Source organism: Chionomys nivalis, chromosome 12 (genome assembly GCF_950005125.1).
Source record: "Chionomys nivalis chromosome 12, mChiNiv1.1, whole genome shotgun sequence".
Lineage (NCBI taxonomy): Eukaryota > Metazoa > Chordata > Mammalia > Rodentia > Cricetidae > Chionomys > Chionomys nivalis.
The window spans coordinates 48,482,065-48,495,194 of record NC_080097.1 but is presented as its reverse complement, the minus strand read 5'-3'; the positions used below and the strand labels follow the sequence as shown (position 1 = coordinate 48,495,194).

The following is a 13,130-nucleotide window of genomic DNA, read 5'->3' as shown; positions in this document are numbered from 1 at the left end:
TAGCTCTTGTAGACCAGACTGGTCTCGAACTCACAGAGATCCGCCTGCCTCTGCCTCCCGAGTGCTGGGATTAAAGGCGTGCGCCACCACCGCCCGGCAAGAACATAGTTTCAAATGGAGTCCTGGATCTGTGTCCCAAGTTGAATGTCTGGTATCAGAAAGACAGTGCCGACTCTCATGTGCTGCTGGTGACACACCAGCCAGTTACATATACTTGGTGTATAGTTTGACTTGTCTGATGTGTAAGTATCATTCTGGCATAAACACCCATACCATGTGACTTAACAGTTACATTCTCAGGTATCTCTTCAAGAAGAATAAAAAAAATGTGTGCACAAGGGCTTATTGTTGAATGTTCCTACCAGTGTACTTTCTAGTGGCTCCAATCTGGAAGCAGTTCAAAGGCCCAGCCGATACTGAATAAACAAAATACAATACAACAATAAAAAGGAGCCTGGTGCTGTTAACACACTCCACAGGAATGAGCGTCACAAACGTGCTATGTCAAAGACACCTGATGCAAAAGACAATGTTGTGTGACTTCTGTTTATGTTAAATGTCCAGAAAAGACAAAGAGGAAAAACAAATCGACAGTGGCAAATGGTTGCCTGAAACTAGTGTAGAACCTGGACCCAACATATTGGGGCATGAGGGAGCCTCTGGGATGGTGGAGGTGTTCTAAGCATCCACGGTGGAGGTGGTATTTGCTAACTGCCATTGAACTATGTACACTTAGGATGGGTGAAATTTTGGCATAATAAGTTTATAAGTCAACCAAGCCTGACCTATTTCACTGACATTTGGCTCATGCCTATCCAGGATGCATACAAGGTGGGGGCTCATTCCTTGAATTTTTGAGGTCGGGCATGCAGAGTGGCAGAGAGTCAAGGAGACAGGGTTGAGCCCACATGGAAAGGGGAGCAGCCTAATCCAGTAGCTCATACCCATAGCCCCAGCTCTCCAAGAGGTAGAAGCAGGAAGATGGATTGAGCCCAGGGAATTGACTCCAGTGTGCAGTGCAGTGAGCCTCACTTCAAAATACAGAAAATGGAATCATAGAAAAAAGGTGCTTTCTAGTTCTTTCCATAGTGCTTGATGTTATGCATGCATTTTCCAGTTTATTAATTAATTAGACACAGGGTTCATGTAACCCAAGCTGGTCCTGAACTTGCTATGTCACAAAGGCTCTCCTTGAACTAAAAAAAAATTACTACATTTATTTATTTTGTTTGTATGTGTCTGTACATGGATGTGCTAAAGTATACATGGAGGTCAGGGGCTAACTAGCAGGAGTTGGTGCTCACCGTTTGTCGTGTGAGTCCCAGGATGCTGTCTTGGGTTTGAACTCTTGATCATCCTGCCTCATCCCCCAGTGCTGGGATTACACAACTTCCTTCTTAACTCTCAGTAATGCTTCCCCTACACACTTTTCCTCCTCATGTTCATTCCTTTCAGTCTGTTTTGAACATATCTCATGATAGACACACATTTACAACTTACTGTTACTCTATTGATACCTTACATTCATATTTGGGATTTGGTGGTTACATTTTTAGAATCTAGAGTGTTAGCTGGCCAGCCTCTGACTTCTAAAAGAAGATCATCATAGAGGCCATCTGTTTAGAGGGGTACGACACTCAGAATTGGGGATGTTGGCATAGGAAACTGGAAGCAGGCCAACTAGAAGTGGGGTTTATACATGGTTTATTTTGTTAATGTTGAATAGTAAATGAGGCAAAATTGAGGGAAGCTGGGTGTCCTTCACCAAGGCTTGACTATACTGGGCAAATTGATGCATAGCTTCAGGGTCAGAGTTTGTCATTAGCTGTGTTCTGTCCCATCTTCAGTCTTTCTAGCTGGAGACAGGCCAGGACAAAGCTCGTAGGAATCCCGTAAAGACTGTATCCTAATCTGCTTCAGGTTGCATATGCTAGTCTGAGAGCTCGGAAGGTAAAACTCCACTGCTTCCTTCCCCCAACAAAATGAAACAAAAGCCACGACCTATGTGGACTGAAACAAGTATTGTCTGTATGAATGACAGTGAAGAGGAGAGACATTACAAAGATGGGAACCAGTGGCAGCATCTTCACTGAATTGAGCAGTTGATTTTCTTGTGAGTCTTGAATTTGGACACATTTGGGTGTTGAATCTTTAGTTTCTTTAGTTGAACCCAGGGAAGTTAAGGAGACTTGCTGAGCAATAGATTTTGGGGGCGTGATTATAGTAATAAGCTAGAAATTTCAAGTTTTCTCCATCTGCTAGCCAGTTTGAACTGCAGAGGATTAAGACAACATTGCATCCTGAAATGAACTACCTCTCATGTATTAGCACGTATGGACACACAGGTGGCATACACCTCACATGTTTGGTTGCTTTTTCTTTGAGGTTCCCAGGCTTCCTGACTTCAGTCTGAATTCTAGACCTGCCACTGTTCCTTACTTCAATTGGATTTGATAGTAACTAACTTTGATGACATTACCTCTGTGAGTGACATTTGTGTTGGGGGTCCCTTGTTTAGAATGTTAGTTTGTTGTTTGTTTGCTTATTTATTATTTTGAGACAGAGTTTAATCTAGCCCAATTTGACCCCAAAATTGCTATGTAACTTAGGATGACCTTGAACTGCTGATCCTCCTGCCTTCGCCTCCCAAGTGCTGGGATTACAGGTGTGTGGTACCATACTGATTTATGTGATGTTCAGGATTGAGCATAGAGCTTGGCACATGCCAGGCAAGCACTGTACCTATTGAGCTACATCCCTAGCCAAGTTTTAAAGAGTATCAAATTATTTACTGAGCAGGTGGGAGCTATAGGGTCATTTTCTTAATGGGTATAAATGAGTGAGTTGCTTATGCTCTCCTACTATCTAAGAAAAAGGAAACTTCCTGTTTTCTGAAGCAGAACTGGAGCCTGTCCCCGGCAGGACCTGTGGATGTGGCTGCTGTGGCTGCTGTGGGGGAACTCGGCTAGATTTTCTCAGTGGCAAGAGGATTTGGAAACTCCAGTTTTCTAATGTGAAACCTTCCAATTTTCCAGTTGGGGTTAGTACTGTGAGGGTTAGACAGTGGAGTGCATTGTGGCCTGTGTTGTGTTGGAGATTGAGGTGCAGGATGAGTTGGGAGGTTGGGAGGGTTAGTTAATGTCACTGGGAAATGTTTTTCCCGGTCTGTAGAGAAGTTCAGTCACATTAGTCCATTTAAGGAGGAAAGCACACTAGACAGTTGGATACCACGAGACCTCAGAGAAGTAAAAGTCACAAGTTTTCTCTGCTTGGAGTCCAGAAAGTTCCAGTAATGTATGTATAAACCTTTGAAGCTATTTGAATTTGTAGTTACTCAAATGACTATGCATCACTCATTATATATATATAATATAATATATATATATATATGCTTCAAAAAGGCACCAGAAGTTGATAAATATTCTTTGAACAAATTTATACCTTCTTATAATGAAGGCAGACAATGGCTATTTTTAAAAACGATTTTATTTATGTATGTATTTTTATTTATGTATTTGTGTACACACACACACACACACACACACACACACACACGTGTAGGTGCCTGTGGAGGCCAGAGGAAGGCATCAGATCCCTCGGAGCTGGAGTTGCAGGCATTTGTGATTCACCTGGTGTGGGTACTGGGTTCTGACGCCTGTCTTCATGGTTGAGCAGCAAGTACTCTTGAGTTGTCTCTCCATCCCTGGGCAATGAATGTGTATTCCTTCTGCTGGCATGCGTGTTTTGCAGATGTGAAAAGGCAGGTGATTTGTTAGTTAATTAGTGATTGCATTTTTAGATGTATGACTGTTTGAAATTATGGAGTTTTTAGATCAAGGTTTCCTTGTGTCCAAAGTCTTATCATTACAAAGTACACGAGCTGTGGTCACTGTCTTGGCTGTTGTTCTGCTCTGAGCCAGTGTGGTTTGTGTAGTTAAAAGATTCTGGTAGAAGGTTGTTGAACAGTTTTCTTCGAGGACTATGTTTCAGAGGTGGTGGCCTCAAGTTTTGAAGGCAGTCGGAGCCAGGAGGAGTTTGCCCATGCCCTTCAAACAGATACCTACCTTTTGCTTGTTTGTTTTTAGGGTCTTTCTTCCTTTTCTGGGATAACCTGGTGCATTTACCCTGACCCCTTAAATTTTTTTATTTTATTTTGTCTCTGTATCATGACCTTCAGTTTAAAAGCTTTCCTAGTTTTTTGACTGTGAAATCTGTATTTCTCATTTGCCTTATTGTTTCTGGGTGGCTTGGAGAAGGAGGAATGGTGACGAAAGATCTGCTCTGCAGAGAACACTGCAATGTGTTAAGAGGGTTGGATTAGGGATGTCTAAGGAATAGTTATGACTAGGGGAACTTTAGTCAAGGCGAGAATCAAATGAATAAAGAGTTAGCCTCTCAGGGTCAAGGCTGACAAAGTGATATCCCAGAACAGGCAGTGTGTATGCTGTGTGGGTGAAGGAAAGCTGGGTACATTGAGTGTTGGCAGGGGCCAGGTTGCCAACAGAGTACAGGAGGCATTTACTGAGCAAGCAGCGTCTTGTGTTGGCCTCTGATAAAAGAAGCAGCTCAATCTCTAGAGGTTCACAGGCTCCTCAAATGACAGCAGACAGACCTGCTGTCAAGAGAGTGCAGTGGATGTGGTGTGGTGTGGGCTCTCATGGATGGATCCGCATTTCTAATTCACTTTTCTACTCTGTGGGAGGGCTTAAGCAAGCAGAGAAGTCAGATGGTGGCAGCAGTGGCAGCATGGCCCTGTCTGGGTGTGGGAGCATGGACTCCAAAAGTGCTGAGGTAGCCTGAGTGAAGGGACCGGCTGTCTGTGGGTGTGCTGAGAAGGCTTTGCAGACATCACTGATAGGGAGTTGCAGTGGATCTTACTGATGTTTACTGTTCATCATTACTGTAAATAAGAAGGGTTTTCCAGGGCTGGGAAGGTAGCTCAGTGGTACAATACTTTCCTAAGGTGCATGCATGTGACCCTGAGTTCAATTCCCAGCATCACAGACATGCACGCACACTGTGGAGTTACACAGAGCTGAACAAGTAGCCCAGTGAAACATCTCCCTTCTATGTGTTATCCTAATCAGCTTTTCTCCTCTCCTTAGATAATCCATTGCTGGAAGCAGGCTGTTTGTACATTAAAGAGAAGTCCCTCTTCTTGTAGTAGGTCCTGTGGAGTTCCAGTAGTTTGGTTATTTTGCTGATGTTTTCAAGTGCTGAAGCCTCTTGCATCCCATTCTCAAAGCCATGTTTTATCAGTGATGCTCAATATTCTTCAGAGTTTAGTGGAATATTCCAGATGTTGAAGAAAAAGTAGGCTGGTATTGTAATGATATCCAGACTTCTTACAGAAACCCACCTGTGAAGGTTGAGAAGCACCTGTGAGGTCATTCGGTACAGGATTTTAGTCCTGTCAGCTTTGTTCTGTGTGTAGAAAGGAGGTTGGGGGTGGGGTGACCAGAGAGAACTCACTGGCATCATATTGTGTTTGGTTGCTGGTACTGCCAGTTGAGTCCCAAAAAGGAAGCAGCATCATTACTCTGGGTGGCTGGATTAAAGCGAGCTCTTTGTTTTCTTTCTTTGTTTCTTCAGATAGGCTCTCTTAAGGGACTGACCTCTAATTCCCTGTTACAAGGATGACCTTGATCCTGCCTCCACCTTCTGTGTATTGGGAACTTAAGCATGTGGTACAGGCCTGCTTTGTGCAGTGATAGGGCGGAATCCCAGGTGTCATGTGTGCTAGACAGGCATTCTATAGGCTGAGTTGCGTCCCAGCCTCAAGCTCCTTGTGATGTGTATGTGCTTTTTAGAGTGTGTCAGAGTGGGATCTTGTAAATCAGAGATTTTGCATATTTCTAATTATGATCATTTCAGCAGTTTAAATCTTTAGAATTGAAAGATGATTGTGGACAGAATGATGGTATGGCCTTTAACCTCAGCCACCAAAGGCAGAGACAGGAGGATTTCTGCGAGTTCCTGGCCAGTCTGGCCTATATAACAAGTCCAAGCCAGCCAGCCAACCAGGACTATATAGTCAGTCAGTCGTTCCCCTCCCCACACCCCCAAAACAGTGAAGGACAGAAGAGGTGGTGGTGTTTAGTTTTTATTGGTCGACAGTGGTAATTGGTTGATTTATAATTCATTCTGACATGTTTATGTTCTTTTTTTTTTAATTTAGTGTTTTGAGACAGGGTTTCTCTGTGTATCTCTAGCTGTCCTGAAACTTACTTTGTAGACCAGGCTGGCCTCAAACTCAGAAATCCACCTGACTCTGCCTTCCAAGTGGAGTGTGTCACCACTGCCTGGCTTTGTTTATGTCTTAAGTATATATAATATTTTTGAATTACTTTTATCTTTTTTTTTTGGAGTTTTTTGAGACAGAGTTTCTCCGTAGCTTTTTGATTCCTGTCCTGGAACTAGCTCTTATAGACCAAGCTGGCCTCGAACTCACAGAGATCCACCTGTCTCTGCCTCCCGAGTGCTGGGATTAAAGGCGTGCGCCACCATCGCCTGGCATTTAGATCATATATTAATTTTATTTTTGTCATTGTCAAAGGTATTAATGAGACATTCCAAAGATTATCAGTGTACATAAAAATCATCAATGAATGTCTTCATATTTATCAGTCCGGAGATTAGGAATGTAATCAGATTAGTTTTTATTTATGGTATGATTTATTATTTGAGTGAGAAGTGAGCACAGGCCCCTTAACAAGATCAGTAGGAAAGAGTAAGAGAATAGTTTATCACAGATGCCAGTTTCTTTCTGAAATACCCAGCCTTTACACGTGGAGTTCAGGCATTGCTGGCAGTGGAACCCAGAGCCTTGCACATGCTAGACAGGAGCCCCCACTGCAGCCACATCATGTTTTCCACACTGATCTCTTCCAAACCAGCAGCACCTTCCATGTTGATCCACCTGGATCATTAGCATTTTCATCTCCAGTGCTGTGGCTGTCTGCTCACCACTTGGGAGACGTTAGTAACTGCAGGCAAGAGTTGCATTTGGATGCCAAAGTTTGTGGTTGGAAGTGTGATGAGATAGAGAGATTCTGCATGGTCTTAAAGCCTCTTCCTGCTAGCTGACTATCAAGGACAAAGGGAAGCATGGTAACCTTAGAGTGTGAAGAGTGTCACACCCTAGCCAGCAAGCAGAGTAAGCCCTGGATTATCTCGTGTCTCCTGGTGGGATGCATGCACAGGGTCATCTGCTGTTTGTGTTGACACTTGCCAAGCACACAGGCTGAGCTGAGTCATGAGGGAGCATTAGGCAGCTAGTCTGAGGGATGATTTGCAGACAAAGTGGCCAGTGTTTCCAGGTGTCCATCACAGCCAGCATCATGACAACATACAGCCCACAGTCCTGGACCAGAAAAAGTACACCAGTGACAAAAGTTGGCAAAATGTGAGTAGGACTGGCTGTAAACTTAATAGGTTGCTTGTATGTTGAGAGATCTGTCCTGACTTTGGTCACTTAACTGGGGTTCTGTAAGTCATTAGCATGTAGGGAAGCTTGAGCAAGTCTGTGTGGAAATTCCTTGTACTATTTTTGTAAGTTTGAAAGTACTTAAAAATGAAGTTAAGCAACAAGAAAATTAATTCAGCAGAGCTGGGAAGTGAAGACTGTGGCTGACATGCTTTGTGCCTGCCCTTTGAATGGGTCAGGAACTGGCTGCATTTCTTTGCTTCAAGAGTATCTGTAGTGATGAGGCTTGCTGTGGTTTCTGGGTAAGGGATCCTGGGATTGGTGAGCCCTGGGTGTATGGGATTTCAGCTCCCTGTTGACAAGGTCTCATTAATTAATCTACTTCTTTTTGTAAGGAGCTGCAATTATGTATTGAGGTGTCCTGTGACCAGCAGGTTACCCCAGCTTTGTTGTTTGGCTCCCAGACTCCGTAGCTGGAAATGTACCCCTGTAATTGACTTGCTGGTTTGTTTCTGTTTTTATTGGGCTGCTTTGAATTCAGGTGAGTTCGGTTCTTCTGCAGTGAGTCATATGTTCAGTTTGATATTTATTGGTAGCCTCTTAGGAAGAGCTGATTTTAAAAGTTTTTAAAATTTTGTTTTATTTAGGCTTGAAATATGCTAGATGTATGTTTTTGTTCTTAGAAAAGGCAAGAATTTTCATATACTTATTAAATAGTAAAATGCTGACGTAAGTCCCACCAGGGAGCCCTATGGTATGTCTTAGGTTTCTTTTTCTGTGTTGAAAACCATGACCAGAAGCAACTTGGGAAAGAAAGAGTTTATTTCATTTGTCGTCCATCTCTGAGGGAAGCCAGGGCAGAAACTCAAGGCAGGAAGCTGGAGTCAGGAACTGAAGCAGGCCATGGAGGAGTGCTGCTTACTTTCCTGGCTGGCTTCTCATGGTTTGCTCAGCCTACTTTCTTATACAACTCAGGATCATCTGCCCAGGGGAAGTACTGCCCACAGTGGCCTTGGCCCTTCCACATCAATTGTTAATCAAGAAAATTACCACACAGACTTGGCTACAGGCCCCCTGATAGAGGCATTTTTCAATTGAGGGTCCTTTTCCCAATTAACTCTAGCTTGTGTCAAGTTATCAAAATACCAATCAGGTTATAGGTAACAGAATGGAGGGAATGAACTCATTGGTAGGTGCCACTGTTCACAAGAGTGTTGGTTAGTGTGTGGCTCATGGGTTCTAAAATCCGAGTTATTTGAATCAGCATGGGAGGAAGATGGTGGACTCGGGGGGGTTTGAAAACCTAGGACTACTTTAGCTGGTCCTTTAACTTTTCTAATTCTTAAATTTCTCATCTGTAAGTTTGGACTCATTAGTGCATCTGTGATGTGTTCTTGGCCTGTAGACACCTCAGATGCATGGCTGCATTTTTAACCAATCTGACCACAGCTGAGAACTGGCTTTGCCTACAAAAATCTGTAACAATGGTAGCATTTGTCATTAACCTGTGTTATAGATTCCAAGGTTTTAAAATGGTTTTTAACATTTATTATGTGCTTGTGAGTGAACCTGTGTATTATGCATATGTGTGGCAGTCAGAGGACATCTTGTGGGAGTTGGTCCTCTTCTTCCACCCTATAGATTCTATGGATCAAACTCAGGAAATCATCAGCTTGGCAGCAAGCGCCTTTACCCTCTGAGCCATCTCACCAGCCTAGAGCTTTTTTTCAGGAAGGTTTCCTATATCTTTTTAGTCCAGAAAGAAAAACACATTTTCTTTAACATCTTAGCTCTGTTGGATGTTTTACCCCAATCTACCAGATACTTGTCACCATTTCCTAGACATTTATTGTCTTCATTTCAAGTCATTTGGTACAAATAAATGTCAGATTTCTTTTAGAAGAGAATCATAGGAGACAAAGGGACAAGAAACTTGTGGACAACGAGCGGGGGCATTTGTTATGTAGTATTTTTCCAAACTTAGACTGGATGTTTCGATTCTCTGAGAAGGACCAGGTATCACTATTCTTGTTTCACTCCAAAATCAGGAGAACTTTCTTTAAGTCAGGAGAGGTTCCTGCCTTTAATGACAGCACTATTTTGGGCCTAAGGCAGGAGTGCTACAAATTTGAGGTCAACTGGTTCCACACAGTAAGTTCAAGGCTAGCTTGGGGAGACATAGTGAGGACTCATCTTAAAACAAACAAAAAATAGACAAATGCACTTGTTTCATCCTTAGATTAGTTTGAGTTTGCTTTGTGAATCTAAGTGAGCATGGCTGTTATTTGGAATTCTGCCCTTGAGTGTCAGGGAAGAAGGCACGCCTGCCTTCAGTAGGTCCAGGGAAAAAGAAGTATGATTGTGTTTTTATGTCTGTGACAAGGGAGCACATGAAAGCAGCCCAGTTCAGGGGTGACCATTGGTGATCTGGGGTGAAGGGTCTGTGAGAGTTCTTCATGGGATCTCAGGCCTTAGTTGTTTTTTTTCTTTGTTTGTTTGTTTTCTCCTGGCAGTTTCAGACAGAGGGCTGGAGGGGAGGTCGAAGTGCCCAGGCAAGTGAAGAGGGTGTGTACTGAGCAGCCCAGTGAATAGGAGCTCACTGGCAATCAATTAATTGTTCCTTTAAATGCAACCTTTTTCCTGAGCCAGAACAGAAGTCCTACTGGATAGAAAAATCTGGATAGGTAAGAGCATAAGCTACCGTTATATAAAAGCTCAGGAAAGTTCTAGAAGGGAAATCAGACGACAGGTGGTTTTTGTTGGAGGGGATGGTAGTTAACAGATATTTGCCTGCATGTATATCTGTGCACTGCATGTTGTACCTGGTGCCAGGAGGCCAAAAGAGGGTATTGCACTGTATGGAACTGAAGCTGCCATGGGGGTACAGGGAATTGAATCCCAGTCTCTGGAAGAGCAGCCAGTGTTCTTAAACACTGAACCGTCTCTCCAGATTGAGACAGGATTAATTAATGAAGCCCAGGCTGGCCATAGACCTATACAGTCCTCTTATTTAACTCACTCTCACTGTATCTGGGGTCACAGAGAGGTAGGTGCCACTGCACCTGGCTCAGAAGTCAAGCTTTTGAAAGAATTATTTATAAGGCATATACAGGATGAGCAAAAGCAAAGAGGCAGAGCCATTAGGACTTTTAAGACTCTCCCTAAAGGTTTCCCCAGTGTTCAGATCCTTCTTCCTGCTGGAGAGAGACAGGGTAGTTGTCTGTAATCTATTCCCTCCCATCATTGGTATTAATTTACCTTTCATTTACTAGTTTCAAAAATAATATTTTTTCTCTCTTTTCTTTTTTATCCCCTTTCCTTTTACCTTCCCTCTCTACCTTGTCACTCCCTTCCCCTTTGAGACAGAATCTTCTGTAGCCTAGACTGCTCTTGAACTTGCTATGTAGCACAGACTGACCTTAAACTCCTGATCCTCCTGCCTCCAGCGTCTCTGCTCATAGGTTATAGGTGTGTGTGCCTGGCTACTGTTTTGTTTTCTTATTGCAAATTTGCATGCATTTATTTTCTTTTACTGTCCAAGAAGAGTTTTCTAAACATGCTTCTTTGCTAACACTTGTTCCCTTTCTTTCATGTCTATGGCGACACCATTCTCTGGAACTCAGGAGCCAGCCGAAGGTAAGAGTTCTTCACATGGTGCCTGTAGAAATTCCTGTGTATATCCCTGAAGTATTCAAAACAGAAAACTCCTTCTCCTTGCTAGTTTATAAAAGCAGTATAAGCCTTTGGCTGTCTCATGATTCCAAAGCTGCTTATTGGCCCAGACAGGACTGGAGGGCTATGGAGAGCAGTGACTTTGGCCAGCTCTTCCCAGTCTCCTAGCAACCCAACACAGATTTCTTGTGTGCCATAGATTAGCATGAAACTGATTGTTCCACACTGTGCTCACTCTGGGCCAATCCAACTCATATTGTTCCTAGGCAGTGGGGTGCTTTGTCAGATCTGTGGAGTCCTGATGGGACCCTCATATTGGACTTCAGATTCCTCTAGGGTCTGTGTTTGCATCCCACATTGGAGCCAAGTTCTGAGACCGCCCTTAAGTTTTCTTAATTACATTTTAAAGTTAATTTTGTGTGTGTGTGTGTGTGTTTTGTACACCCACAGCACATGTGTAGAGGTCAGAGGACAACTTTCAGGCATTGGTTCTTTTCTTATACCTTGTGGGCACCAGGGATTGAACTCAGGCTTGATGGCAGACCCCTTTTTCCCACTGAGCCAACTTTTGTGTGGAAGTGTTGACTTCTTTTGTCTTCCAAGGGTCTTTAATTTTTGAAAAAGATTTGTTTATTTTATGTGTCTGAGTGTTTTGCCTTCATGCATGTATATGTACCTTGTGCATGTCTGGTGCTCATGGAATTGAGAAGAGGATATAGGGCCCCCTGGGACTGAAGTTACAGATGATTATAAGCTACATGTAGGTGCTAGAAACCCTGTCCTCTGCAAGAGCAGCAAATGCTCTTAACCACTGAGCCCCTGTGGTTATTCTTATATGTCCTCTTAAGTCAGCATGGAGCTGTTAACTGGACAGTTCTCTGAAGTTACTTAGAACTTCCAGGAAATTCCATTGGTCTACATTCTTGGACTTGTTTTTGTTTTACAGCCTGTGGTTGAGCTGTAACTCTACGCTGTTACTGTTGCTAAAATATGTGTAGACATGCCTTTTGGGATCCTCAATGACTTTTTAAACAGTGCATGGATATGACACTGGTCTCCTTATATGTCTGAACTTTTTCTCTATGAAGAAGGTGCTGGGTTAATTTTGCTTTTTATTGGAACAGAAGCTGGAGACCAGTAAAGATGTGAGGAAATAAAAACTTGCTATGTTTATTTAGTGAACTGTTCTCACAGCTTAGAAAAATGCATTGCAGACAAAAGGTCTAAAAGGGGAAAAGCCCACATTCTTCACAGATTGCTTCCTCTGGGGTAGAGGTGTAGTTGGCAAATGGGAGACCTTCATTTATTTATTTTAAAATTTATTATTTTGTATGCACACTCTTGCATGCTTACCCTGCCATGTGCATGCAATGTCAAGCACTTAGGGGGTCAAAGGACAACTTTTGGGAATCAGATTTTTTTTTTTTTAACCAGTTGAGCCCTAAGAAATCAAACTCAGGTCATCAGGCTTAGTGGCAAGCACCTTTAACCTCTGAACCATCTCACAAGCTCTATTTTTATTTTATATTTTTCTGTGGAATTTGTTAGTATGACTATGTATTTATTTTCTGTTTATTGGAAACATTTTGGATTTAAAGAGCTAATGTTTATTTAGAAAGGAAATAAGTGAAGACAGTGGGGGAGGGGACAAATTAAAATGGCATATTCATGAAATGACATAAATGCCAAAAGGAAACCTACTGCTTTGTATGCCCACTTAAATAAGTGCAATAATAATAATAATAAAAAAGGAATGGAGCCAGGTATGGGGTGCTGCAAACCTTCAATCCCAGCAGCTGAAAGGCAAAGGCAGGTGCGGATCTCTGGAAGCTTGAGGTCAATCTGGTCTCAAACAAATCATTAAAATTCAAACTCAAAAAATAGTATAATATAGTATTTGCTGCTTATAGAGGAAAACCCTAAAAGCATGAAAACCACTCAGATGGAAGGCCTGCTCTGTGTCATACATAACTTTCAGCTTTAACATCCACAAATTAGTACAATTAATCTGCTCGATTGTTGGGGCTCAAAC

General features: G+C 42.6%; 1 protein-coding gene across 3 annotated transcripts in view; it reads left to right on the top strand.

Annotated features, from left to right (window-relative positions):
- Kif13b (kinesin family member 13B) overlaps positions 1-13,130 on the top strand; it is a 148,323-nt gene that overhangs the window by 36,983 nt on the left and 98,210 nt on the right. For 2 of the 3 annotated variants that reach the window (XM_057785908.1, XM_057785907.1), the window contains exon 3: positions 11,050-11,062. In XM_057785908.1, coding sequence (XP_057641891.1) covers positions 11,050-11,062 — 13 coding nt within the window. Of the gene's footprint in view, positions 1-9,939; positions 10,111-11,049; positions 11,063-13,130 lie in introns of all 3 variants that reach the window. The other variant, XM_057785909.1, reaches the window with a different exon arrangement.